Source organism: Penicillium brevicompactum, assembly GCF_028827555.1.
Source record: "Penicillium brevicompactum strain IBT 35665 chromosome Unknown utg000007l_segment0_segment0, whole genome shotgun sequence".
In the NCBI taxonomy this organism is placed as follows: domain Eukaryota; kingdom Fungi; phylum Ascomycota; class Eurotiomycetes; order Eurotiales; family Aspergillaceae; genus Penicillium; species Penicillium brevicompactum.
The window spans coordinates 380992-407451 of record NW_026623210.1 but is presented as its reverse complement, the minus strand read 5'-3'; the positions used below and the strand labels follow the sequence as shown (position 1 = coordinate 407451).

General features: G+C 50.7%; 10 protein-coding genes across 10 annotated transcripts; 5 read left to right on the top strand and 5 right to left on the bottom strand.

The window, feature by feature from the left end:
• Positions 1–509: 509 nt before the first annotated feature.
• On the top strand, positions 510–3779 carry N7506_010903 (VAC14 family protein; the record flags this gene model as incomplete). Its single annotated transcript, XM_056960196.1, has 9 exons — positions 510–577; positions 644–806; positions 862–1032; positions 1085–1769; positions 1821–2614; positions 2664–2768; positions 2820–2938; positions 2998–3077; positions 3130–3779. The coding sequence occupies 9 exons, from the start codon at positions 510–512 to the stop codon at positions 3777–3779; spliced, it is 2835 nt and encodes a 944-aa protein (XP_056806351.1).
• A 528-nt stretch (positions 3780–4307) lies between these two features.
• N7506_010902 (uncharacterized protein) lies at positions 4308–4573 on the bottom strand (the record flags this gene model as incomplete). Its single annotated transcript, XM_056960195.1, has 2 exons — positions 4308–4492; positions 4546–4573. The coding sequence occupies 2 exons, from the start codon at positions 4571–4573 to the stop codon at positions 4308–4310; spliced, it is 213 nt and encodes a 70-aa protein (XP_056806350.1).
• Positions 4574–5394: 821 nt separating this feature from the next.
• On the bottom strand, positions 5395–6942 carry N7506_010901 (MCT family MFS transporter; the record flags this gene model as incomplete). The annotated part of the gene is made up of 4 exons (XM_056960194.1): positions 5395–5824; positions 5898–6481; positions 6539–6645; positions 6699–6942. The coding sequence occupies 4 exons, from the start codon at positions 6940–6942 to the stop codon at positions 5395–5397; spliced, it is 1365 nt and encodes a 454-aa protein (XP_056806349.1).
• A 1783-nt stretch (positions 6943–8725) lies between these two features.
• N7506_010900 (AIM24 family protein) lies at positions 8726–10172 on the bottom strand (the record flags this gene model as incomplete). The annotated part of the gene is made up of 7 exons (XM_056960193.1): positions 8726–8989; positions 9040–9259; positions 9311–9429; positions 9475–9645; positions 9705–9776; positions 9840–9958; positions 10016–10172. The coding sequence occupies 7 exons, from the start codon at positions 10170–10172 to the stop codon at positions 8726–8728; spliced, it is 1122 nt and encodes a 373-aa protein (XP_056806348.1).
• A 365-nt stretch (positions 10173–10537) lies between these two features.
• On the top strand, positions 10538–12995 carry atm1 (ATP-binding cassette Fe/S cluster precursor transporter ATM1; the record flags this gene model as incomplete). The annotated part of the gene is made up of 7 exons (XM_056960192.1): positions 10538–10903; positions 10957–11016; positions 11070–11184; positions 11244–11512; positions 11560–12606; positions 12658–12874; positions 12925–12995. 7 exons carry the CDS (start codon positions 10538–10540, stop codon positions 12993–12995), a joined length of 2145 nt encoding a protein of 714 aa, XP_056806347.1.
• A 206-nt stretch (positions 12996–13201) lies between these two features.
• Positions 13202–15211, bottom strand: N7506_010898 (terpene cyclase/mutase family protein; the record flags this gene model as incomplete). The annotated part of the gene is made up of 1 exon (XM_056960191.1): positions 13202–15211. The coding sequence occupies one exon, from the start codon at positions 15209–15211 to the stop codon at positions 13202–13204; it is 2010 nt and encodes a 669-aa protein (XP_056806346.1).
• Positions 15212–16059: 848 nt separating this feature from the next.
• N7506_010897 (cytochrome P450) lies at positions 16060–17689 on the top strand (the record flags this gene model as incomplete). The annotated part of the gene is made up of 3 exons (XM_056960190.1): positions 16060–16800; positions 17007–17464; positions 17512–17689. 3 exons carry the CDS (start codon positions 16060–16062, stop codon positions 17687–17689), a joined length of 1377 nt encoding a protein of 458 aa, XP_056806345.1.
• A 368-nt stretch (positions 17690–18057) lies between these two features.
• On the top strand, positions 18058–19262 carry N7506_010896 (uncharacterized protein; the record flags this gene model as incomplete). Its single annotated transcript, XM_056960189.1, has 2 exons — positions 18058–18612; positions 18663–19262. The coding sequence occupies 2 exons, from the start codon at positions 18058–18060 to the stop codon at positions 19260–19262; spliced, it is 1155 nt and encodes a 384-aa protein (XP_056806344.1).
• Positions 19263–19656: 394 nt separating this feature from the next.
• N7506_010895 (kinesin family protein) lies at positions 19657–22005 on the bottom strand (the record flags this gene model as incomplete). The annotated part of the gene is made up of 3 exons (XM_056960188.1): positions 19657–21201; positions 21259–21668; positions 21723–22005. The coding sequence occupies 3 exons, from the start codon at positions 22003–22005 to the stop codon at positions 19657–19659; spliced, it is 2238 nt and encodes a 745-aa protein (XP_056806343.1).
• Positions 22006–22924: 919 nt separating this feature from the next.
• Positions 22925–25802, top strand: N7506_010894 (COPII subunit SEC24; the record flags this gene model as incomplete). The annotated part of the gene is made up of 3 exons (XM_056960187.1): positions 22925–23461; positions 23517–25163; positions 25227–25802. The coding sequence occupies 3 exons, from the start codon at positions 22925–22927 to the stop codon at positions 25800–25802; spliced, it is 2760 nt and encodes a 919-aa protein (XP_056806342.1).
• Positions 25803–26460: the final 658 nt, after the last annotated feature.

Below are 26460 nucleotides of genomic sequence, written 5' to 3'. Positions count from 1 at the left end.
TACATTTTGGGTTGCATTTGATTTTGGAGCGTTTTCACAATTCTTTCATGACCTGTTTTGTTTTCGGAAGCGATCATGATCACTAAAAATTCAATAAGACAACCAAATGATTATCAATGAAGTCTTTTGTAGTATGTACATAGTGTACGGAGTACAGAGTAGGATATAGATCAAAGGCGGTCACAGCTTGCCTGGAGGCTCCACTGGAACTGCTGACAATACGTCACACCGCGGTTGGATCTCCTCACCTCCACGTTGCCAACGCATCTTCGACACCCGGTGATAAAATTTACCTTTCAACCTGATTCGATCTAGCTACTCGATGATCTAGACTTTCTTATCTGCACATCTTCCCGAAAGGCCGACGGCTCCCACTCGACTTGTGAGCTCGTGACCTTCTGGCGATCTCCGTCTTCAATACCGCAACACCGTTACCAAGGCTCTCCCACCATGAGCATTGCTTAACCAACCAAGCCAGGAGAAAATTGCAGCACAGGCTGCTTTGGGTGATGGATCATTCAATCCAACGGCTGTTGAACGACAAGCTCTACGATAGGAGGAAGCAGGGTGCTCTGGAGTACGGATTCTTTGTCACAACGGAAGAAGCGAGGAGTTTACGCTAACTGCTGTGGTATCTGTCTAGGCTTGAGAAGATTGTCCGCGACTCCGTTTTCCAGAACGAGCATGAGAAAATACAAAAGATCGTTGAGCAGCTTTGCCATGACTATGCGTACGCCGTGCATCAGCCCCACGCCCGGAATGGAGGGTTGATTGGGTTAGCTGCGGCCTCTATTGCTCTCGGATCGGTGTGTATAAGTGACTATGTCCGGGGAGTATCTGAGACTAATACATGGGATATAGGATGGAGTTGCGCCGTACCTAAGTGAAATTGTGCCGCCCGTGCTGGCATGTTTCTCCGATCAAGATGCGAGGGTCCGATACTACGCATGTGAGAGCATGTACAACATCGCCAAGGTTGCCAAGGGAGAAATCTTGTTATTCTTCAACGAGATCTTCGACGCACTGGCAAAGGTAAGGAGTGATGTGATATCTGGATGGTTGCATACGCTGACATGCGGCATAGCTTGCATCGGACTCGGAGCTTTCAGTGAAGAATGGCGCGGAGCTTCTCGACCGACTTGTGAAAGACATTGTCGCCGAGTCAGCGGCTTCGTACGTTTCGATACTACACATGAATGAAAAGGATACGCCGGAGACAGAAAATCAAGAAGACCCTGAGCTTCCTATGGCTTTCTCTCTTGCGCGGTTTATTCCTTTGCTACAAGAGCGCATTCATGTGATTCAGCCGTTCACTCGCAACTTCCTGGTCTCGTGGCTGACACTCTTGGACACCATTCCCGATCTAGAGCTAGTGAGCTATCTACCTGACTTCCTAGAGGGATTGATCAAGTTCCTCGGTGGACCAAACAACGATGTGAACATCGCAACCCAGGCGTTGCTCGATCGGTTCCTGCTGGAGATCAAGCGAATCACGCGACTTAAGAAGGGCATCGAAGAAAGCCGCAAGAGCGAAAAGAGCAAAAGACATTCAGCCGCTAGCGACAACCCGAGCAGTGCTACAGAGCAAAACCTCCAGGCCGAAGGCGCCATTGACGACAGAAATGACATCGCTGTGGAGGATTCTGCATCAGAAGCTTCTACCGACGAATACATTCAAGCAGATGGCGACTGGATTCCGGGTCAGGATGTTCAAATCGATCATCCAAAGATTCTAGATATCCTTGTCGGCTTTGTCAACACGTTATATGGTGAGCTTGTTGTTACATGACTGCTATGACAAACTACTTACATCGTTACAGAGGAGGAAATGCAACTGACCGCGCTTCGCTGGATTGACGCCTTTTTCGAGATCAGTCCCGAGGACATCCTTCCATTTGTTCCCCGACTTTTAACACAAGTGCTGCCCGCCATGTCCAGCGGCTCAGACTCAGTAGGAGCGGCGGCAAATCAGGTCAACACATCTCTCATGCAGTACATCTACTCTCTTTCCAGCGACACAACCGAGGAATTCCAAACAACCTCGTCTAGAGCACCCTTTGCTACATCCAGCAAAGAGACCATAGAGCGTCGATCATCTACACCTGGCATCAGACCCTCGGAGACCTCGAGTATTGACACGAGGAGACACACACGGGAAAATTCACTCGCGGAAACTCCTCGCAGTAGCAGTGTTTCCACACCGATGCCTCCCACGGATCTCGACTACGCGGCTGCCGTCAGCTCTCTCACTCTACAGTTCCTAAATGAAAACGACAAGACTAGAGTTGCTGCCCTCGGGTGGCTCATCATGTTACATCAGAAAGCCCCGCGGAAGGTCGTGGCCTTCAACGATGGTACTTTCCCAGCCTTGCTGAAGACCCTGTCTGATCCTTCAGATGCTGTTGTGACGAAGGACCTTCAACTTCTCTCTCAGATTTCGAGGAACAGCGAAGATAGCTATTTTACATCCTTCATGGTGAATCTCTTGCAGCTGTTCTCCACCGACAGGCACTTACTTGAAGCGCGTGGAAATCTGATCATCAGACAACTTTGTCTCAACTTGAGTCCAGAGCGTATCTATCGGACCTTGGCAGAGTGTCTTGAGAAGGAAGAGGTGGGTTCTACGCCACTCTTGGGAGATTCTTCATGCTGACCCTTAACAGGATCTCGAGTTTGCCAGTATCATGGTCCAGAATCTGAACAATAACCTAATCACTGCTCCTGAGCTCTCGGAGCTGCGAAAGAGATTGAGGAATCTTGACTCGAAAGTGCGATTGTCAATCTAATCATGTGGATTCAAAAGCTAATAATGATTACAGGATGGTCAATTGTTCTTTGTTGCGCTCTTCAGGTCATGGTGCCACAACGCCGTGTCCACCTTCTCCCTCTGTCTCCTTGCTCAGGCATATGAGCAAGCATACAACCTCCTTCAGATCTTGTGGGTAGAAAGGAGATCGCAGTCAAACCAAAGGACACAGCTGACGTTCACGTGTGCAGTGCCGAGTTAGAAATGACAGTTAACATGCTGATCCAAATCGACAAACTGGTGCAACTCTTAGAATCTCCAGTCTTCACATGTGCGTCTCTAACATACCCATAAGTTCCAGTCCTAACAAGTTCATCTTGCAGACCTCCGCCTCCAACTCCTCGAACCCGAAAAATACCCATTCCTGTACAAATGTCTCTACGGCGTCCTCATGCTCCTCCCCCAGAGCTCCGCTTTCGCCGCCCTCAAGAACCGTTTAAACAGCGTCAGCAACATTGGCTTCCTTCACAGCGGACCCCGCAAGTATGTCCCTTCTTGCCGTTCCCCGGTCTCTCCCAAGGTTTCTACTCCCCTGTCCAAGAAGGATGCTGAGACAATGTTCCCCAGTACCATCCAAGCCGCCCCTCCATCATTTGACCGTACGACTGGCACCCGCCTCAAGACTCGTGATGAAAACACCATCCGCTGGGTCGATCTCCTCGACAAATTCAAGGCTGTCCAAGAGCGCACCCGTCGCTCGTCTTCCCAGCTCCACCGGAATCCAGATGCCCAGAACCCCACCCTGACAGCTGCGCTCTCTGCCGCTGCCGCCGATGGCTCGAAGAACCGACTTCCCGATGCTCCACGCGGCGGGCCCTCTGCCCCGGCTGGCAATATTGGCGCCGGACCAGCTGCCGGACGCACTGTGGATCATGGAGCGAAAGGCAGTTCCATCCTTGGAGCTGCACACAAACACAAGTCCAGTCTTCCGAACCTAGGACGGCTAGGCATTGGAGGCCGCAAGAAGAAATAGTGAACCATTTACATAGGCCTTTCTTACTGTATTTATGTGAACATCTAACTAGCCCAACTAGCATGGGGTGAACTATCGGTGAATACCGGCTATTCTTAATAGTATCACCCATACCTTTTTACCTTATTCACTCGTCTAAAGTGAAAACCACTACTACGTACTACGTACTACTCAACCAAGTAACCAATAAACCAAAGCGGATAATTTATCGAATCAGATAATCGAACATCTAAACGATGCAAAGAAGCAGACCAAACCAAAATCTAAGCGAAAGCAACCAATCACTTTTGAATCCGGCCACACATGAAACTCATAAAGAAAAAAAAAAGAGACAGAAGATATCCCCAAAGATCCCCAAGAAAACAACATGTACAAGAATCAGACCCCGCGGATCGTCACGCGAGTCCAACCTCCAAAGGAAAGTAGAGAAATGAAAGGAAAGGAAATGCTAAGAAAACAATCAAAATCCCAATAACCATGACCAAAACAAAAAAAAAAAAGGCAAGCGCTAAACCACGAGGTATTCAATCATCGCGACGTCTGACTTCCCCACGTGGGCCGCCAGGTCCCGGTCGATTGTTTGGAGACGGTACTCGTTGGCGAGCTGGCGCCTGAGTAGACGTATTCGCCGTCGACGTATTGGGCGCCTGTGGAGAAGTTGCTGCGGTGCTTGCGGCGGGCGTAGCGTTGTTCGAGACGGTAGAGTTCGAGTTCTGGGGTTATTAGGGTGGGTTGGCTAGATGGTGGTGGTTGTGGAAGAACATACTGGCTTGGAGCTTATCGATGAGACCCATGGTGAATGTGTGTGGAATGTGCGGATTGCCTTTGGGAAGGTGGGATTGAGATTGGGATTGAGATTGGGGGAAAAGGTGGGAACTGGAAAGGCTGGGAGTGTTAGTGGAATTGAGATCCGTGTTGCTTACGGAGTACTGAAGACTTACGCGGAAGATGCGGCGGCTATGCAATGGTCGCGTGCACGTGCAACGAGTGTGAGGTGAAGGAATGGATGGGGTTGCGGTTCCCCGGGAATTGTGCAGGAAGATATGTCAGGGAGAAAAGTAGGGCCTGGAGGGAAAGGAGAAGTGGAGTTGAACTAGCGCCGAGTGTATCGCGACATGCGTGTGCGTTTCACCTTGAGTTCGAGGCGTTTGACTATATTTATTCGGGTTTTTATTCGCGAGAAGTAATAGATGTGGTATAAAATATGATACTCTAGATTGTTCTGCATATAGTTGTATAGTTGCATAGCTGTAAAGTCACAATATTGTGTGCTGTGTTTAAGGGTTGACAAGATCCCTCGTGGTTGTCATCTTCTGGAAGTTCTGGCCCGCGCACGGTTCCCCCAATTAATCACGCATACTGTCTAGCCTGTCAAGTTAAGATCGCCCGGAGTTATCTATTGACTACTCTTTGTTTCCTATTCTCCTGTCCTATATCGAGTAGAAGTACCTAAATATGAGTCCTCATAGTAAGATACTATTGTTTTCTCCTTTCACGAATACTTTGTCAGCTAATCCAGGGGTAACTCTAACTCTAACTCTCTTTATTAAACACTAACATCACATCTAAGGGGGTATCGCAAAACCTTCTAACCGCTCGCATATTCGAGCCAAACTCACACCTTATTAAGCTTAAATCCACCAATGACACCACGCGCCAGAACAAACAGACTGGCCCCCGCAATCATCACCACACCACAGAAAATCTGCAAGTGCGTGTAATCCCCGTGCAAGACATCCGGCACCAAAGCACCTCCAATAGGAGTACCAGTCAACGCCGCAAACGAGATCACCGCAAAGAACGTGCCGTTGCGAACGCCCACCTGCCGCAGATCCGAGATCTGTGCAACGCAAGCCGGCGCAAGGGAGACGAACGCCCCAGATCCGAAACCATACAGGGCGCTGAAAATGATAGCGGGGACATTTCCACGTGATGGCAACCACAGCGCAAGCACGAGGATCGCGGAGAAGAACATCGTGATTACCATCGTGTTGTAGCGACCGACTTTATCGGCTAGGTAGCCAGGTAACGTACGACCAAAGATACTATACTCCTGTTAGTTTGTCGACCTCAAACCCTAACCCGCCCGGCTCCCACCCCAGTAATGGAATAACATACCTAGCAGCATTGAGAATCGGAATCAAATATCCAGCCAAGTTCTCCGACATGCCATATCGCTCCGCCTGCGTAATCACAAAAGTGAACGGCAAGAACATACCCCAGAAGAAACAAAACGCACCCGCGAGCGTAAGCGCAAACTTCAACTCCGCCAGCGGCCGCACGAAACTCAAGATATCAAACGGCTTAGGCCGGTGCGGGAGTCTCGATTTGAGGGTCATATTGGCAATACCCAACATGAACAAGATGAGGAAAGCGCAGATGCGCATCGCCCAGGGAAACCCGACTTCGGGAATCAGCTTGGTGACCATGATTGGGAAGATGACGCCGCCGAGACTGGAGCCGGCGGCTGTGACGCCGAGGGCGAAGGCGCGGCGGGCGGCGAACCAGGTGCTGACGGAGTTGACGGAGGCGTTGAAGATGGCGCTTGCGCCGATGGGGCTGCAGATTCCTTGCGCGAGGATGAATTGGTAGTACTCTGTTGAGAGGGAGGTCATCATTAGACCAAAGACGTGTAGGAAGGTGCCGGCGAGGAGAATGGTGCGGGGACCGTGGCTGTCGAAGATTGTGCCGAAGATTGGGCCCTGGGTTGGTTAGTTTGGTGGTAAGGGGTTGGGATTAGGAATGGGATGGTCGCTTACGCAGAAGAACATCACGAACGTCTCTAGAGAGGTGATCCATGTTACTGTGCTGGTGGAGTAACTGCTCAGTTGATGACTTTCGTAGTAGGTTTGGAAGACTCCGATGCCTGATTAAGGTTAGAATGCTGGTTTCTGAGTTGTCGTTTGAGATATCGCTTACAATTGATCCAGCCGAAGCTAACAAACAATCCACAGAAAGCTCCCAGCACGACGAGCCATGCTTGCGCGCCTCCATCTGGCGGCGGTCCAATTGCTGGCGTTGCGGGCGCCGGGCCAGTAGCAAGGGAGTTTGGCGTTTGCTTTTCGGGGTCATTTCCGTACACGCTGGTATCGGGAGTTGCATTATCCGTCTTCTGAGCGCTGTCTAGTGAGGGAGCGACACTCGTTTTCTCGTGAGTCGTCATGTCGGCTTTGATCGTAGAATGTGTAGACTTGGATCAGAACTACTTATACTGGCGCATCTGCAGGAGTGCAGATGAAACAAGGACGTTGAACAAGATGGATTGAAAAGGTATCGCCCGTTGACCGTCGAAATCTGAAGGCTCTATATTAAAGGCTAAGTTTAAAATTTGGGACACTCTCTTATATCTATCGGTCAATCGCGCATAACTAAGGCCGAGGACGAGATTTCTTAGTGATTTGCAAACAAAAGCGAGCTGGTTGAACCAATCACAAATTCTCACGCCCCGGTAGTGGGCCCGGAGTGTCCATGGAGCTCCATTGCTTGAATGAGTGCCCGACTCTGATTCGGCGGAGATTCAACGGAGATTTGGTCTTAGCCCGAAAAGGCCGAACCGGAATTACCCCATTCTCGAATTGGCCGATGATCAGATATCGGACTTGCCCTCGATCGTCCCGGTATATTCGAGGTTTGACCAATATTGGGCATAAGCTTGCATTTGACGGGGATATACTTCGGCTTTCGCTGGTTTCAATGTGGTCTGGTAACCGAACGTGCCCCTGAGAGCTAGCCCTGGGTGTTCGCTATGTGTCTTTCGCTTGTGCAGATAGCCTACCTGGATACTAACTCCATAGTGGGATAGGGACTGTGGATGGCAGTGGCTCACAGTGCCAGCTAATTACCAGGCGTGAGAGAATTGCCACAAAAGCACTTAGGCAGCATTTGCATCCAGTACAGGGTATCCAGAAGGCTCAGTTCGACAACGAGAAGCTTGGAAGAAAGTGCCTCATCTTCAATTTGGTGCGAGTTGCGTACTAACAGCACATCATAAGCTGGTGATACAATAATGCACTTAGGCAAACATAGTATGGAGGAGCAAAGCTCCCGCTACACCGACAAGGTAGTAACAGTATGCCAATCCACACATAACATGTAGTACAACTTTAGAGACAAGACTTAAAATCTATTGGTCTTCCAAGATTTGATACAATCATTCATGCTAGCCATCTGTGGATCAAGCCTTCAGCTTGTCAAGGGTGCCCAGGTGGCTACATGTCGTTACCCTCTCATCAGAAAGGGACTATAACTAGTCTGAAGAATCCATAACCAATACCCGATCCCTTGCTTCGGATTCGAGCTCGAGGACCCGGCTAAATTCATTTAGTATCAGTCTGGCCGTTATTCGAAACACGAACCACTCTACTCTGTATCAGTGGAGGTTCCCAAACGTCTCGGATAGAGGCATGGCATTCGTGCACCTTGGCAACTCCTTCGGCCATTCAAAGTCTCAAAATTGAGGCCCTATTAGTGAGACACGTATGGAGAGAGAGGGGGAGAGAAGAATTTGGTATCCAGAGTGCCCTCATCTTGGCTACTTATTGCATCCGGCCTGATATGTTAGGTTTGGTCAATTTGGGTGACTACGATGAGCACCACCCTGACCACCGAACCATTACAATGGTGATGGACTCAATGGTATAGTGTTGGGTGATATACCATCAGTACCTGTCACTTGGTAGATACTTTAGTGCTCTGCATCAGTCAAGATTTAACAATGCTTTGTCAATTTCCCGTGAGGCTCATATCAAATAACCTCTATGTTATGAGTCTGGCGTTTCCGCCCACAGTATTGTATAAAAAACAGACAGCGGGTTTATTGACTAAAGGCGACAAGAGCTGAAGTGGAAAAAAATGCCCATACTGTACAGGATGCAACGTGATACTCATCCTACCCTAGTCCATACATAGCCCAAATGTGAAGAACTCCAGATCCGTTCTCAATCTATTTATTCGCGGCCAGCCTCCTTTCCATCTTTGCGGAGTTGTTCGACGCTCTGACTGGTACCGTGGATATCCTGCTCCAATTGCTCGACAGAGCGCGTGAGCTCAGCCATGTCACGGGCAGGCTTCTCGGCCTCGAAGGGGGCGGAAGTGAGACCGCGAGGCACGTTGGCGATTTCGTTCACTTCTTGCGCGGACAGCACATCGTTGATGCGAGGTCCACGGGACTGCACGAGGATGGTCGTGGGGCCGTCAAATTGCATGAAGAGCTGGGTGGGACGTTAGCTTATGCTCTGAATTAGAACGGGATCTGCCTTACTCTGTCTCCCCAGATGGTCATTCGAGACCAAGTGCGCAGCTTGTGGAAGAACTGCATGGTGCTCTTGTATGCTTTGGATTCAGACACATCGCGAATGAACTTCGCGTTCTGCAGAAGTCTCGGTAGAGGCTTCAGCCCGGGGATTTGGAAGCTGAGGGTGGTGGATTTGAAGCGGTAGGGGCGAGGGGGGTTGGAGGACATAGTGTAAGCAAGCACATTGCTTTCGATTCGTTAGCGATGCCGGCGACGAAAACAAGATGGGGTTCCATACCTGGGGTGCGCAATGTATTGTTCTCCTTCCTTCAATTCAACAGAGTATAGCTGCCCGTTGCCGACCAGCGCTATTAAACCTCTGCCGGTGACTTCAGAGCTACCCCAATGAGACAAACTCTGCACAAATTAGCCGAGTACAGTACATTGTATGAGATAACGAACCAGGTTTGCATTAATAGTGGGCTTGATAGACAGAGACCGGCCCGTCCATGCAAGCAAAGCCCGTCTTTGAGCCACCATCCAATCCACTGATCCATTGACGTTCACCACAGCGAACGAAGTATTGGGTGATCGAACGGAAACGAGAGCTGTGACGGGGGTTGCGGAGGAGACCTTTTGATTGTCAGTGCCTATATTTCGCGTCGAGTTGAATTGAGTCGCGCGTATCATACCTTTTGGTAAAGAAAAGGCACTCCAACAACGGCCCTGCGGAAGGGCTCCAGGACGCTCAAGGTCGAGATAACCTGCGTAAATCATGCGTCAACATTAAAGTCCATGCGATTCAGTATGTGAGCGGGTCCAAATACATTATCTGCCTTGCCGCTGAGTCCGACCAATGTTCCTCGTCGTGTGTATAGATTTTGCGACGCGGAGAGCGAAACCGAAAGGAGCGAGTACGGAGCACCGACAACGTCAAATCGCGCATCTGTGAGTGTTCAAGGTCAGCTTCCATCTCAATGTTAGTCTCCGGAGACTCAATTACCCCGAGATTCAACAGAGCTGGGCGTGCTAGCGAGGGGCAGGCTGTCGCCGTTGGCCGAAGACCCAGAGGGCGCCGCGCGAATTTGGATACATCGCGTTTGTCTGTGGGCTCGAGGGACCACCCGAGTCCAGGACAAAGTCCGGGTTTGGAGACGCATTGTGTTTGTGAATCGAAGGAGAATTTACGTCAGTCTCCAACTTTCGGGACAAGATGGAAATCGGGTAATCGTGCTCCCGAGAACATGCGTACACAACTGCCCCTCGGGATTGCGACATTGGGAGTTTCTTTTGATTTAAGAAGGTGGTTGTCTCTGGTCTTCATTTAATCTGTTCTTCTTTTGCTCTCTTTGCGGACCAATTTGCCCATATTGCATTGTGGACGATTTCTCCGAACGCGGCGGCCAAGGTCCCTCAGCTATCGGAGAGCTACGCACCGCCAAACCTCCTCACTCACACTATGCACTGAACCCTTAGTTGGTGAACAAGTTATTTTTGGAGGTCGCAGAATATTACACAAGCAGCCATGCTGCTCAGAGCCGCACGAGCGCCTTGCTGGCGCACGGCGCATGCATTCGCATACCACCCGAGCTTCGCCGGCCAGCTTCGAAGCACGCGAGTCGGAACTCACATGCGAGTATTCACATCGGACCAAGGTCCTTTACGCAACAAATCCGAAAAGAAAGACCCGTCTATTGCAGCCAACCCTGTCCAAACCCCCACCCCATCACAGCTCGAAAATGCCAATATTGTCCAGAAGCCGAAGGAAAGCGGGGAGACGAAGGCACAACCCAAGAAGGACTTGCTGAGCGAGCCTATGGCCGCCAACAAGGAACAGCGAAAGGCAGACTGGGCTATCATGAAGGAGATGGCCAAGTACCTATGGCCGAAGGTATTACCCATGCGCTATTGGTATAGAGTGCGGGTATTAACTATAGCTGATAGAACGATTGGGGTACGAAACTCCGTGTTGGATCGGCACTGTCACTCCTGATTGGAGCAAAGGTAGGGTTCACTCGTTGTTGAGCTTCAGTGGGCGCAGCTAATTCCAGCTATAGATTCTCAACGTGGAGATTCCCTTCTACTTTAAGAACATCGTCGACTCAATGAATGTGGACTTTGCAACTCTAGGTGGAACGGCATACACCGTGGCCGGCTCAATGATCATCGCTTGTATGTGACAGAGTATCACACGCTATATCGGAGAAAGGCCTATCGCTAATTCATTCCAGACGGTGTGACCCGCATTGGAGCTACAGTGTTCCAAGAGCTCCGCAACGCAGTCTTTGCTAGCGTTGCGCAGAAAGCTATTCGGAAAGTGGCATCAAATGTGTTTGAACATTTGTTGCGGTTGGATCTCAACTTCCATCTTTCCCGCCAGACCGGAGGTCTAACCCGTGCCATTGACCGTGGTACCAAAGGCATCAGCTTCCTGTTGACTTCTATGGTCTTCCATGTGGTGCCAACCGCACTTGAGATATCTCTTGTTTGTGGTATTCTCGTAAGTCTTCGATGGAATCATCTATCATTCTGTACTAATCTGTGCAGACCTACCAATATGGCCTCCAATTCGCTGCAATCACTACAGCAACAATGGTTGCCTACACGGCCTTCACTATCACCACAACTGCGTGGCGAACCAAGTTCCGCCGGCAGGCTAATGCCGCTGATAACCGTGGCGCAACTGTGGCCGTGGACTCGCTCATCAACTACGAGGCCGTCAAGTACTTTAACAACGAAAGATTCGAGGTTGCACGGTACGACAAAGCTCTGAAGAACTACGAGGACGCATCAATCAAGGTGACTACCTCTTTGGCATTCCTGAACTCCGGTCAAAACATGATCTTCTCCTCTGCGCTGGCCGCAATGATGTACCTGGCTTGCAACGGAGTGGCCACTGGATCTATGACCGTGGGTGACCTTGTCATGGTCAATCAGCTTGTCTTCCAGCTTTCGGTCCCCCTTAACTTCCTGGGCTCTGTCTACCGCGAGCTGCGCCAGTCTCTTCTGGACATGGAGACTCTCTTCAACCTGCAGAAGGTGAACGTCACCATCCAGGAGCGACCCAACGCCAAGCCATTGCAGCTCACCAATGGCGGCGAGATCCGCTTCGAGAACGTCACTTTCGGTTACCACCCGGAGCGTCCCATCTTGAAGGATGCCACGTTCACTATCCCTGCAGGACAGAAGTTTGCTATTGTCGGTCCTAGCGGCTGCGGTAAATCTACTATCCTCCGTCTTCTGTTCCGCTTCTACGACGTCCAATCTGGTCGTATCTTGATCGATGGCCAGGATGTTCGTGATGTGAGCCTCGAGAGTCTTCGAAAAGCCATTGGAGTGGTGCCCCAAGATACCCCTCTTTTCAACGACACTATCATTCATAACATTCGTTACGGTCGGATCGATGCCACAGACGAAGAAGTACGCCGGGCTGCTGAGCGGGCACACATCCACAAACTAATCCAAAACTTGCCTGACGGCTACCAGACCGCCGTGGGCGAGCGTGGAATGATGATTTCCGGTGGAGAAAAACAGCGACTGGCAATCTCCCGGTTGATTTTGAAGGATCCGCAACTTTTGTTCTTTGACGAGGCAGTAAGTTTCTACCACATCTGTAATCGTCAAGCATCAACTAATGCCCACTAGACTTCCGCTCTCGACACTTATACGGAGCAGGCCCTCCTCCAGAACATCAACAGCATCCTCAAAGATAAAAGCCGCACCAGTGTGTTCGTGGCTCACCGTCTACGCACAATCTGCGATAGTGACCAGATCTTGGTGCTGAAGGATGGTGTTGTTGCTGAGATGGGCTCGCATCATGATCTCCTTAGCCTGGATGGTATCTATGCTGAGCTTTGGAACAGTAAGTCTTCTTTTCCATGTGAGCTGAGCATCTTGCTAACTGGCATCTAGCCCAGGAATTGTCGTTGGCGCAGGATGTCGACTTGGAACGGAGTCAGGGTGAGGATGATCCTAAGCCCTGAACAATTGTCCAGATGCATGTAGATTGTATATGATCAAATGAAACAAATATTTGCAATTAATGTCTGCACTGTTAGGGCGTTGCTACCGAGAGAAAACTTTTAAAAGCACAATATGTGCAAGTGGCATTTGTGCCTTCAGTGTTGACGCTGATAAGAAAATCGTGTAAAATTCGCCCAAAAAACATTGAAATTTCGTAAGTAGTTTCTCAACCATGTATAGCCACATATCGTCCCAAAGCCATCATGGGGAAATAATGGGCGTACAGGGCATAGCCCAAATAGAAATGATTGGGGAAGCCAGTTCCTGTGTAACGAGTTTCCGGCCACGACGCTTCGTCAGGTCGCTCCGACGATGTCTGTGTTCGCAACAAATACTGCACTCCTTTTTCAATCGACTGTTCACTGGAAGGCTGGGCAAGCAGCGCCATCAGAGCCCAGCCTGTCTGAGAAGCAGTGGAAGGGCCGTCGCCCTCCAGACTGGTTCTCTTATACGACATCAACGTCTCGCCCCATCCGCCGTCTGGATTTTGTTTGTTTCTCAGCCATGCGAGAGCGAGCTCCAAGGCATTTTGCACTTTCTTGTCTTGGGAGAAGAGAGCAAGTCCGCAGACTACATTGCTGGTGCCGTATATGTAGTTGGCTCCCCAGCGACCATACCAAGACCCAGTGGCTTCCTGGGTGCCAATGAGGTATGAGATACCTCTATCACAGGCAAAGTTCATACCTTCGGCTAATCTTGTGAATTGGTCACCGTTTCTCTGCAGGAGAAGACCAAATGCCTCAAGAATACGCCCGGTCACATCTGCTGTGGACGGATCACACAGAGCTTCCATGTCACTAAAAGGTATCTTGTTCAGGAACAGGCGATCGTTGTGGATATCGAAAGCGCCCCATCCACCATCATCATTTTGCATGCCGATGATCCATTCCACGGCTTTTGTGATCGAAGATAAAGACTTCGTGAGCTTCGGATCCTGCTTGACCATCGCCAAGATCGCCGCAGCAGTATCATCCACGTCCGGATACCATTTGTTGAAGTATTCGAAGCTAAATCCACCTGCTGTGATGTTGGGCTTGTAGATTCGCCAATCACCTTCTGGTCCGCAGATCTGCCGCTCCTTGACCCACTCAATTGCATCTGAGGCACGGGCACCGAGCCCAACGTCGCTGAGAGCAATTGTCATCAAGATCGTGTCCCAGACCGGAGAAACGCAAGCTTGAACTCTTTTCCCCCGTGCATCAATCCATGCAAAACGCTCGATAGCCTCGAGCCCTTTGCGGACGGGATCATCGTTAAGCGTGTGACCTTCGAGAGACAACGCTATGATACCACAATGCATGGGCGGGAAGATTCCAGCCCAATCGCCTTCTTCCTCCTGGTGTTCCAGGATCCATTCGATACATTTACGGCGCGAGTATGTGCGAGTGGGAGAATTGCGTAACCCACCGAGCATGTGCAAGATATTATCCATGACAATGAAGCTCGAGGCCACGGCATCAGATTTGATAAGATTCCAGAGAGGCGGAGAGTAAGGTACGCTCTTTTGTGCTGCGTTGTCCCAGATCTCGTCCAGGAAGTCATTCGTTGCGGACTTCCCATTCGGCAGAGCATAAATTGGGCGATGGTGCGAGATGATCAGAAGAGGTACAATGGTACTGCGCGCCCAGGAAGAAAGTCGGTATATACTAATCATAGCAGCATCTGGCATCATGATCAGCTCTGCCGGGAGTTCTGGGACTGCATCCCAAGGGAACAGGCCGAAGGTTGCGAGGTAGATGCGGGTAAAGATTCGGATTTTGGCGATGCCACCGGCTGAAATGATGAATTGTCGGGCTTTTCGCATAACCGCCATGTCTGGCGTAAGGCCGAGGATCTTCAGTGCGAAGTAGGCTTCCACTGAGGTTGAGATCTCACCCGGATACTCTGGCGCGATTGACCATGATCCATCAGGATTTTGGTCCGACAAGAACCACGAGATCAATGCCTCGCGATCTGTTGTCAGGTCCAGATTTAGGGCTTGACGAAGCATCACATATTCAGAGGTGATCGTGGCGTTTGATTTGAGTTCACCACACCAATGGCCGTCCTCATGCTGGCGGTGGGCTGAGTAGTTCGCCGCCTGATGAATTGCATGTTGGGCTTGCTGGGCTAATGTAGAAGAGAGAAGCAGAGTCTCTGATTGCTTTGGATTCTCACAATATGTCTCTGTTGACATGTTGAAAGTTTAGCAGAAAGTGTGAGGGAGCCCTGTCTCGCTGGTTCGTACGGAGTAGGTCTACGGCCCCGGGGAGTAAGGAGTACGGGGTAATTAAATCAAAAATCAGCAAGTTGATGAGCCACAAGAATCAGAAAAGCCGGGTTGGAGAGTACGGAACCCAAAGGTGCAGCTCAGATTTACTGCGGATCAGCAGTAGAAAAAGAATATTCACGGCCAACAGGAATCTACTGGTCAATCCGACGAGTTTGCTATCCACAGCCCGCGGATTTCGGAACATTTGTTTCTTGTTTTTAGTCAGTTTCCTGGGTTTGTGTCGGTTGTGCCCTGTGTGGAGTACCTCTCGAGATGTGATTTGCGAGTAGAACAAGCAGATACCTGCAGCTTCATGCCGAACTATCGATTCTGACGCAGCGTCCTCACCAAGACCCACCTCAGCCGTGTCTCATTCAGATCGATAGACTCGATAAAATGTGGATATCCAATGGATTTAATGAATTGCCCAAAGCTCTAAGAAAGTGGGCCAGGGCTGAGATGGTAGTAAAGCTGTGGATCTGATTGCTCAGCTCAGGATTCGCGGGCTGACTTTTTCCATTGCGGTAAGCATCAAACACCAGTTCGTGGGCCTGGAGTGGAGCTACGGAGCCATGAACACCGACGTGTTTTGGACCAGGCCGAACCATAATGCTGGACTTTGCAGATCTTCCAAGAGCTTTTCTTCTGGGAGAACCGCCTGAGGGCCCCCCCCACTTGTACTCCGTACGGATTCTGTACAATCGGCTCCCTCTTCTCACCTCTTTTTCATATATTCGGTTTCCTGTGCTCTTTGCATTGCCGTTGGTACCAAAATGCTAGACTGGAATCTTTTCCCAGCAGGCGCTTACGTCGCGCTGGCGGTGATTTTCCTGACTCTGACTATTCGGACATGCGTTCGCCCCAATTCAGCTAGTTCAGGACTCCCATGGGCCGGACGTCGACCTGAGTTCTTGGCCGATATCAGAGCATGCCTGCGCGAATACACATCGGGTCTGAAGACAATGATCTCTGGCTATAACAAATTCGGCTTGAAAGGAATGCCATGGATTCTTCCTGGGACCGGCTTCCAAACCCAAGTGATGCTTCCAATAGAACACATCAAATGGGTCATCGATCAGCCGGATGATGTTTTGTCCCATGGGCAATTTCACGGAGAACGGCTGGGCCTCAAATACTTTTTGCCTGGGTTCGACTTCACTTCCCAGATGGCTACCGTTGAGGCCCTTCGGCTTCACCTCACACGCAGTCTAGGAAAGATCCAGGGTGACCTCATGGATGAGTTACGTCGTTCGGTTGATGAAGCTTTTGGGATGGATGAGGAAGAGTGGAAAGAATTGAACGTATATGATGCATTCAACGATGTCGTCTTCCAAATGAGCGGACGTGTTCTCTTCGGTCCAGTCCTGACCCATAACAGACACTTTATGGCCCAACTCAAGCGCTTGGCTACTTGGTTTGGCGCAGGTACCCTCATCATTGGCCAATTGGTTCCGTGGCAGCTCAAGCGAGTCCTTGGCTTCCTCTATGCTTTACCAACTGCCTACTATCGCTCAGTATGTACCAGGTACCTGTGGCCCTTCTTCGTGGAGCGATTCAACAATATGAAGCGAAAGAGAGAAGACCCATCTTTTGATTATACTCCACCGGAGGACTTGATCACATGGATGTACCGTGCGGCATTCGAAATGAAGGATGACAAGATCACCTAACTTATATTGAACTGCCGCAGAAAAACTCCTTACTGACAATTTGTAAATAGATGTCGGGATCTATTGCCTCGTCCACTGCGGTGTTCAGCGGCGCCGTTCTCGATCTACTTGCTTCTGATCCGCAACTGAATTACTACCAGCTGTTGCGGGAGGAGTGTGATTCTGCCTTCCAAACAGAAGATGACTGGACCAGCTCAGTCACACTCTTGAAATTGCATCGAGTGGATAGTGCACTTCGTGAAAGTCTCCGACGCAACCCTTCCCTGCTTCGTGGTCACTCTCGCATGGTGATGCCCAAAGAAGGTGTCACTCTTCCAAACGGCCAACACATTCCACAAGGATGGATGATTGGTTTCCCAATCGGGGCCGTCCACGCTGATCCTCAGTACTACGACGAGCCTGATTTGTACAATCCATTCCGCTTCTTACCGAAGGAAAATGCTCCAAAGGCCATGATGGTGACTACCAGTCACACTTATCTTTCTTTCGGCCACTCTAAGTACTCCTGGTACGTGTCATGCTCCCTCGCGGGTGACCTCAGCTAATGATGTGCAGTCCTGGTCGTTGGTTTGCATCCCATCTGATGAAATCACTCTTCTCATATCTCCTCGTCCATTATGATATGGAGCCGCTGAAGGAAAGGCCGCTGAACATGGTTGTGGGAGATCTCCTGTTCCCTCCTCCGTCCACTACGATCCGTGTACGTCGTAGAGTGAGAGCCGCTGCCCAGTGATGAGCCTATCAAGCAGTATTTTTCTCGAAGACAGCTTATTCACTTAAAAACGGGGTTTTATACTCAAGGTGCGATTAGTTAAAACCTTGGAAGGATAATTAGAAAGATACTTAGAAAGACAGTTAGAAAGAGGTTCCAAAGGTGATGATAGTTCTCTTCCGTTACCAATCGAAATATGAGATGAAGCCAACACATAACTACTCCTGTTTATAAATAACTGTCATCGTCTTTTTGTCGGCGCGTAAGCGTAGCATTAAGGCTTGTATGATCAATTAATAAATTCAAGCAAGATTAGTAAAAAGAGAACCTTGGAATGAGTCCGAGGCAATCAATGTATTCCAAAGTTGTATAAACACATACCAAGACAAATGGGGGCTAGAAATTCCCCCGCCATCTTACTCGGACTCCGGACAAGGCAGCGACATAACCCCTTCTCTTTTCAATCCAACCAGAGTCAAACTTGCATCTTCCTGAGAATGCCATTTCCTTCGCTTTACGACATCTACCAAGGTCTACGAGGTGTCAACCCGACAACCATTACAAACCACGACGTACCAGGAACTGATCTGGTCGGGAAATGGATTATAGTCACTGGATCCAATAACGGCGTTGGATTTGAGTCCGCCAAATCTTTCGCAGCATGGGGTGCGAACCTCATCCTTGCCTGTCGCGAGCCACCTACATGGGAACAGCACCCCACCGCCGCCGTGCAGGAAATCAAAGAAGTAGCCCAGACACACGGTCACCAGTCCACTATTGAATGGTGGAGTATCGACATGGCAGATCTCCAGAGTGTCGAAGCCTTCGCTCAAAGGTGGCTGCAGTCAGATCGCGCCCTGGACATCCTGTGCAATAATGCCGGTGTTGCGGCCCCGCCCCCTCAACACTACTGGACGAAAGATGGGTTCCAGTTCGTGCATCAGGTTGGTGCCTCTCAAACCTGCCTGCAGACTACAGGGCTCTGACTGTCTAGGTTAACTTCCTGTCCCATGTGCTACTGACTCTCCATCTCCTTCCGTCTATGGCGCGCAGCGCGCAGCCACGCATTGTTTGCACGACCTCGTGTATTCATCACATTGCCAGTCTTGACCTCGAGCATTTCGACTGTGGTCCTGGAATGATCGGTGAGCCTTATAAGAATAACAAGCTGTGGTTTCAGATGTGGGTTGCGGAGATGCAATCTCGTTTCCTCAAACATCCAGAATACCTCCACATCACGATCAACGGAGTCCATCCAGGCTTTGTTGCTTCGGGGATCTGGAGTGCTCTTGAGCATCATGGTATTTTGGATTGGGCGCACGGTCTTCTTTTGAGGTATTGGGCTATTGACCCAAAACAGGGTAGCTTTGGTATCACCAACGCTGCTACTAATCCAGTGTTCGGACCAAACCCAGAGACGCAGGGGGTTGGTTCTGTCGGGGGAAGAGGAGGGGGAAAGTATATCAATCGAATTTGGGAAGCCGTGCCGAAGGCCCATTGTGATGATCCAAAGGCTAGGGCAGGGGTCTGGAAAAAGCTAGACGAGGAGCTGCATCTCCAAGATAAGGGCCTTCTGGCGGTTCTGGGTCTTTGATGGCCCAGAGAGCCAAAGCCGGAGCCAATCAATTTATTACTGTTGCCAGTTTGACTGACTTGATCTTGGCTTTGGGCTGGCAGAGGAGATGGTCATGTCGTTTCCCCAAAGGTGCTGCATCGAATGCCTGGAGCATACTGTACCTACTCGGCGCATAAATCAATCTATAGAAGGAAGCTACCGCGAGCACCAACTACACTCCGCTTGATATGCACAACGTTCTATTGAATTAAAGTAAAGAATGTGCGAATTGCAGAAGAGTTTCATTTCAATGGTAGGCTAAACTAACTATGAATTATAGACACGAAAACGCCCTAGCACCGTCGCTGAAAGATGATGCATAAGAAGAAACCCCCATTATGCCCCAGTATATGCCCGAAGGCTTTAAATGCAATCAAGCCAAAACTCCCTGTCTCATGTTCTCTACAGTCTTCACTCCAACCCCCCTCAGTTGACTCAGTTGCGCCAGGCTGTTGACCTGGAACTGAGGCTCTGACACAAGCCCACTGTCGGCATCTGTTGTTTGGTCCATCTCGCAGAGGCAGTCGACAAGTGCCTCTGCCTTCTTGGCACCCACTCCCTTAAGCAGCTTGATCTGACTCACATCCCGCGAGTTGATGATGGAGAGCAGATGTAAAGTGCGAGGGGAGACGGATGGATCCTCGTTATCGAGGAACTCGGGGTTCTCTTCAATTTGAGAGAGCTTTGCGGAGGCGCGTTTCTTGTGCTGGCGGCGAGGCATCTCCTCGTCACTTGAGAAACCGTGAGTCTGATCCATGTAATCATCTTCAAAGTCCTCGGCCCCACGCTTCCCGATGGTCTTTGTTGGCTCCTTCTTCAGCGACAGCATGCTTCCAAGTCTGCCCTTGGGAGAAGGAGCTTTTTGCTCCCAGGCCTTGGCATGAACACGCTCCTTGAGGGTGGCGATCTTGCCTGCCAGCTTCGTGTTGTGAGGGAAGTGAGGGGCGGCAAGTTGGTACATTCTGAGCGCAGAGCCGTCCTCGCCACGTGCCTGGTGTTGCTTAGCCATCAGCAGATAAGAAAGACCTTCAGCGCGCGCATCTTCCGTGCCATCAATGCGCTGTTCCAGCTGTTCCAGTCGCTTTTGAAGCTGCTCGTTCAACTCATTAATTTGAGACTGTTTCGATTGCTCACTCACAGCTCGCTGGGCCATGATTGCCTCGACCTTCTTCTCAACCATCTCCTCAATCTTGGCAGCCGAAATATCGGCGTGGCTAGGCGCAGACTGAGAGCTAAGAGGCTGGCGGGCTGGTTTTGTTGGGAGATGGGAAACTGTGTTGGAAAGAGAAGTGCGCTTCGGCGCATCCGGCTTGCGTAGTTGGTTGACGAGCTTAGGCTGTGGCTTATCAGAGTACACACTGAATGCTTTCACTGGCTTGCCTTCATCCTTCTCTGCAGGGTCTCTGGCAGGGGCCGGCATGTTCACATTCACAGAAGCTGTCAAGGCACGCAAGGGCTGTCTTACACCTGTCACAGATGGCCGCGGGGCTGGTCGCGCGGGACCCTTGAACATTGGGTCATTTTCCACCTCGCGAACCTCGATCTTGCGCGTGCGGTTGGCAACGTTCAGGGAACTGATAGTGTCCAGATGGTAGGATCGCACAGGAGCAAGGTTGAGTATCATGACCGTCAGACCATTGTTCTGTCCCAGTGACAATATTCTCGTCATCTTTGATTCACGGTATGGGATACGATGTTGCTTCTTGTTGATAGCCTCGACACATTGCGCTAGGACGAACAGACTCTTGTTGATGCTTGCTGATTCGACCATGCGCTCCTTGTCGTTCTCTGTCCGCCGGTTGTCTTCGGATCCTGCGAGATCAATGGCGGAAGCAGTGCTGACACGAACCTTCTCAGGCGACGTTATCGTAACCTTGACACCAAGGACGGCGTGGGATCGTGATGAATGCGCGTTGAGCTAGAGTCCAGTGATTAGTGACAAAGACCAACCTGCACGGTTTGTGTGTGGACATACCTTGGTGGCTGAGGTGGACCGGTTTGTGTTGGCTTGGTCGTAGAGCTGTTCGAACTCCTTCAAACTCGTGCAAGGCTTCTCGCTCAAGCCACAGACAACGGTCTTCCCGCCGTTGTCGCGAAGAGGGAGGCCGGCCATCGTGCGCTTCTCTGGTGGCTCAAACAGATCGTACACCTTGTCGTTATAGATTTCGTAATAGCTCAGAGCAACTGCGACCTGCGTATTTCCCTCACTGTCCTTCTCAATCTTCTTGCTGCGCCGATAAATACCACTGAGTAGACGGGGAATGACGCCACGGTCTGCCAGTGTTTTCCCACCACGCATTGTGTGCGTTTTACCAGTTCCAGTAACTCCATATGCGAAGAGTGTCACGTCGAATCCGTTCAGCAGGTGTTTAATGGTCGGTGCGACTATCGTTCAATCAACATTCTATCCCATCGCAACTTGGGGTCAGCGCAACTCACCCTCTGCGTCGAACAGTTCCTGCTGTGACACCTCAGCATCATATACTCCATTGAACTGGAAAGCGTACTCCTCGCCCTCATTCTTAGGGTTCGGAATGCGAACCACATTGTCCCTGTCCCTCAATGCCGCCAGCTTCTTGTCGGTCTTCTCGGGCTTGTCGGCAACACTTGACAGTCGGGATTTGGAGTCGGCTGGGGCGGAGGATCCTGTCCGCAGGATGACATCGAGGTCTCGCTCGGACTTGAGGAGGGGACGAATACGCGCGACGACTCGGACACTCATTGTGATGGAGTGTTCATTCAATGCCAGGGATCCCAATGCAATATAAACCAAAAGGAGCGAATGAACACAGCAAAAGAACAGCAAAGTCCTCCAAAAGAAAAGAAACCAAGAAACAAAAACTAGCTAGTTGTCGATGTATGCAGAACCTGAGGTTGTGGAACGTGTGGAGGAGTTTGGTGTGCTGTTGTGTTGGCAGGGCAACCGTCGCCCTACGTCGAGCCGTGCGCTTAGCAGTTGGTTCAAGGTCTGTACATTCCGGTTTCAGGGCTGAGTGCTACTTCATTAGGTCTGCATATATAGCCTTGGTTTGTTTCTTCACAATTTACTTTTGATAAAATCAATATATCTCTAGGTTTAGCATTTCACGATATTTGTTTATGTACAATATGGTACTTTGGTAATCAGGTACTCGAGATATATAGAACACCGAGGCAAGGATATCTACATTTATACCTAGGTATACATCGCCTGATCCCTCTCGATGTTCAAGACCATTTTCTTTTAATATTCTCGACCAATAAACCACCTAACATTCTCAATTCTACTAAAATCCAACAGTTCCTCGTATTTCTCCGATTTACCGCAGAAACAGCTTCAGATCTGGTCGTCACATGGTATCTCGCCCGTGATTGGCTGGAGCAACACAACCTAAAGGCCACCGTAGACATCACCGCCTCACCCACACTCCCTTGGTATCTCCTGGTGAGCTGTCTCGTGCTTCATTATTCGTCTTTGTGATTCACTTCGGTAATTTTTGACGGTGCAGCAATCCCTGTATGTAACAAATTCCCTGTTTGGTTGGCGAGAAACTAATTGTGGGGGCCCAGGAGCTGTTACCCTCATATCCATCGCAGCCACTTCCTGACCACTGCGACATTCCCTCCGAACCCCTCTACACACATATATCCAATCGAACTTAATGGCAGCACCACAAGGGGGTTTCCCTCCCCAGGAAGGGTACGGTCAGCCCGCCTACGGGGTCCCTGAGCCCACACAGTCTCCGGCCTCGGGACAAGCTGCGCCGGGACCTGCACCCGCAGCTGGTGGAAAAAAGAAGAGAGCGTACGCTGGCGAAGCCTTTGATTTCGGATCTGGTGCCAATGCTGCCCTCGGTGGACAGCAGACAGCTGGAGGCGCCTACGGTGCCTATCAACAGCCCCAAGCTGCTGGATATCAACAACCGATCTACGGTGCGGACCCCAGCCAGATGCAGCCCGGAGCACCCATCGCATACAACTCACCCGCTGCCCCGGCTGCCGATGTTAACCAGATGACCCAACAATTCGGTGGGATGGGAATGGCCGAGCCGCACCACATGCCACCCCCGCAGCCGGCCCAAGCCCCTATGCGCCCTCAAGTTCAGCTCAACCAGCTTTACCCCACCGACCTTCGGTCCCAACCCTTCAATGTCGCAGAGTTGGACTATCCTCCACCTCCCGTCATTCTGCCTCCGGGAGTATGTGTATCCGTGACTCTGCTCCGGAAGTAGGTCTTGCTGACACAATTGACAGACCAGTGTTTACCCATCCCCGGAAGCCAATTGCCCCACGAAATATATGCGATCCACGCTGAACGCTGTCCCGACAACGAACTCCCTCCTCAAGAAGTCCAAGCTGCCCTTCGCTCTCGTCATTCAACCTTACGCTTCTCTCCACGATGCCGAGGACCCCATTCCTGTCATCCCCGACCAAGTTATCTCACGATGCCGACGTTGCCGCTCTTATATCAACCCCTTCGTCACTTTCCTTGACCACGGACACCGCTGGCGCTGTAACATGTGTAACTTGACCAACGACGTGCCGCAGGCCTTTGATTGGGACTCTACCTTGCAGAAGCCCGCTGATCGCGCGCTGCGTTCCGACCTGAACCACAGCATGGTGGAATTTGTTGCGCCCCAGGAATACATGGTCCGCCCACCGCAGCCTTTGGTTTACCTCTTCTTGATTGATGTGAGCTATGCATCAGTGACCAACGGACTTTTGGCCACTACTGCTCGCACGATCAAGGAGAGCCTCGATCGAATCCCGAATGCAGACCGCCGCACTCGCCTCGGTTTCATTGCCGTTGACTCGAGCCTGCATTACTTCAGTATCCCGCGGGATGGCTCAGCAAGCTCGGATCCCCGCATGTTGGTCGTCAGTGATCTGGACGAGCCTTTCCTCCCGATCCCCGGTGATCTCCTCGTTACGCTGAGCGAATGCCGTGAGAATATCGACATCTTCCTCGACAAGCTGCAGGAAATGTTCCAGCACACTCAAAATAACAGTTGCGCCATGGGATCTGCATTGCGCGCCGGTTACAGATTGATCTCACCTGTTGGTGGAAAGATGACAGTTCTGAGCTCATCTTTGCCCAACATTGGCCATGGAGCACTCACTATGAGAGAAGATAAGAAGGTACTAGGAACCAGCAAAGAGTCAGGTTTGCTCCAAACTGCCAACTCTTTCTACAAGAGCTTCGCGGTCGAATGCTCAAAAGCTCAAGTATCGGTCGACATGTTCCTCTTCTCCTCTCAGTACCAGGATGTCGCATCTCTCAGCAACTTGCCCCGTTACACCGGTGGTCAAACATACTTCTACCCCGGATGGAATGCAGCACGGAGTGAGGATGCAATCAAATTTGCCTGCGAGTTCTCTGACTACCTGTCTTCGGAAATTGGTCTCGAGGCCGTTCTTCGTGTGCGTGCTACAACAGGCCTGCGCATGAACACCTTCTACGGCAACTTCTTCAATCGTAGCTCTGATCTATGTGCCTTCCCGGCTTTCCCTCGTGATCAGGCCTATGTTGTTGAGGTGGCCATCGATGAGACCGTCACCAAGCCCGTCGTCTGCATGCAGGCTGCTGTTCTTCACACTACTTGCAACGGCGAGCGTCGCATTCGTGTCTTGACATTGGCCCTGCCAACCACTCAAACCCTCGCTGATATCTACGCTTCGGCTGATCAGCAAGCTATTGCCACATTCTTCAGTCACAAGGCCGTTGAACGTACCTTGAGCAGCGGTCTTGACCCTGCTCGTGAGGCCCTCCAGGCCAAGATTATCGAGCTTCTGCAGACCTACCGCAAGGAGCTCGCCGGTGGTAGCGTCAGCGGTGGTGGCCTCCAGTTCCCTGCCAACTTGCGGGCCCTGCCCGTCCTGTTCCTCGCAATGATCAAGAACGTAAGTTTTGTTCATCCAAAGTGAATAGTCTCACATTTCCATACTAACCGACTTTTGTTTTAGCTTGGTCTTCGCAAGTCTGCCCAGATCCCAACGGATATGCGGTCCGCGGCATTGTGTCTGCTGTCAACCCTTCCTCTACCTCTTCTCATTCAATACATCTACCCCCGAATGTATTCCCTTCATGACATGCCTGACAATGCTGGTGTACCCGACGAGGCAACCGGAGAGATTATCCTGCCTCCCTCTATCAACCTGTCATCGGGTCGCCTTGTTCCCTTCGGTCTTTATCTGATCGATGATGGACAGACTCAGTTCCTCTGGGTTGGCCGCGATGCTGTTCCCCAGCTTATCGAGGATGTCTTTGGCGTCCCCGACAAGTCACAACTGCGCGTTGGCAAGCAGACCCTGCCTGATGTTGAGAACGAGTTCAACCAGCGTGTGCGTGCGGTAGTTGAGAAGAGCCGCGATCACCGTGCCAAGGGTGTGGGTAGTATGATTGTGCCTCACCTGTACGTGGTTCGTGAGGATGGTGAGCCCGGTCTGCGTCTGTGGGCTCAGACCATGCTCGTTGAGGACCGCGCGGACCAGAGTGTCAGTCTGGATCAGTGGATGGGCACATTGCAGGAGAAGGTTTGAGTCCTCTGACCACAGTGTCGGACCGCACTGACGATAGATCTCAGGTCCAGTAACTTGTCGGGTTTACCTTATGTTTGTGTTGAACTGCCTGTACCATTACGTCGGGGAAGATTGCGTTTGGTTTTCTATCATGGCGGGCATATTTGGAATTATCTAGTAGATCGCATTGGCGATAGACTACTCGTATCTATGACTTTCTTTTTCTCTCCTTCTCTTCTTCTTGGGTCTCCTCTGTCTCATTCCAAAAATACGTATAGTCTGTTTTACATAGAAGTTAGCCTTTAGGGTATAGTCCAATAGTGTGTTCCCATCTCCAATGGTGAAACCAGGCAGTGCAGAGTTCTCCAATCAGGATGGAACTAGCACCCTCCGACTTTAGTGGAGAAGTGATTGTGACCAGTTTCGGCGCGCACGCAGTAGCGCCGTGGAGAGAGCGAAACGCAGATGCGACAGACACCTTTTTTGGCGCTGTGGCGGGGATCAACTGAAAGTACTTGTAGACTACCTTGCCCCTGTATGGCAGAACCCCAATAGCTCTAGGTACCCCTCATGTAGCTGTGGAGATGGGAAAGCAACGATCCAAGGTTCCGCGAGCATCAAACCAAAGAAAGGAAGGAACAGGGGGGAAAAACAGTCTCTTGACGCTCTTTTAACGCTC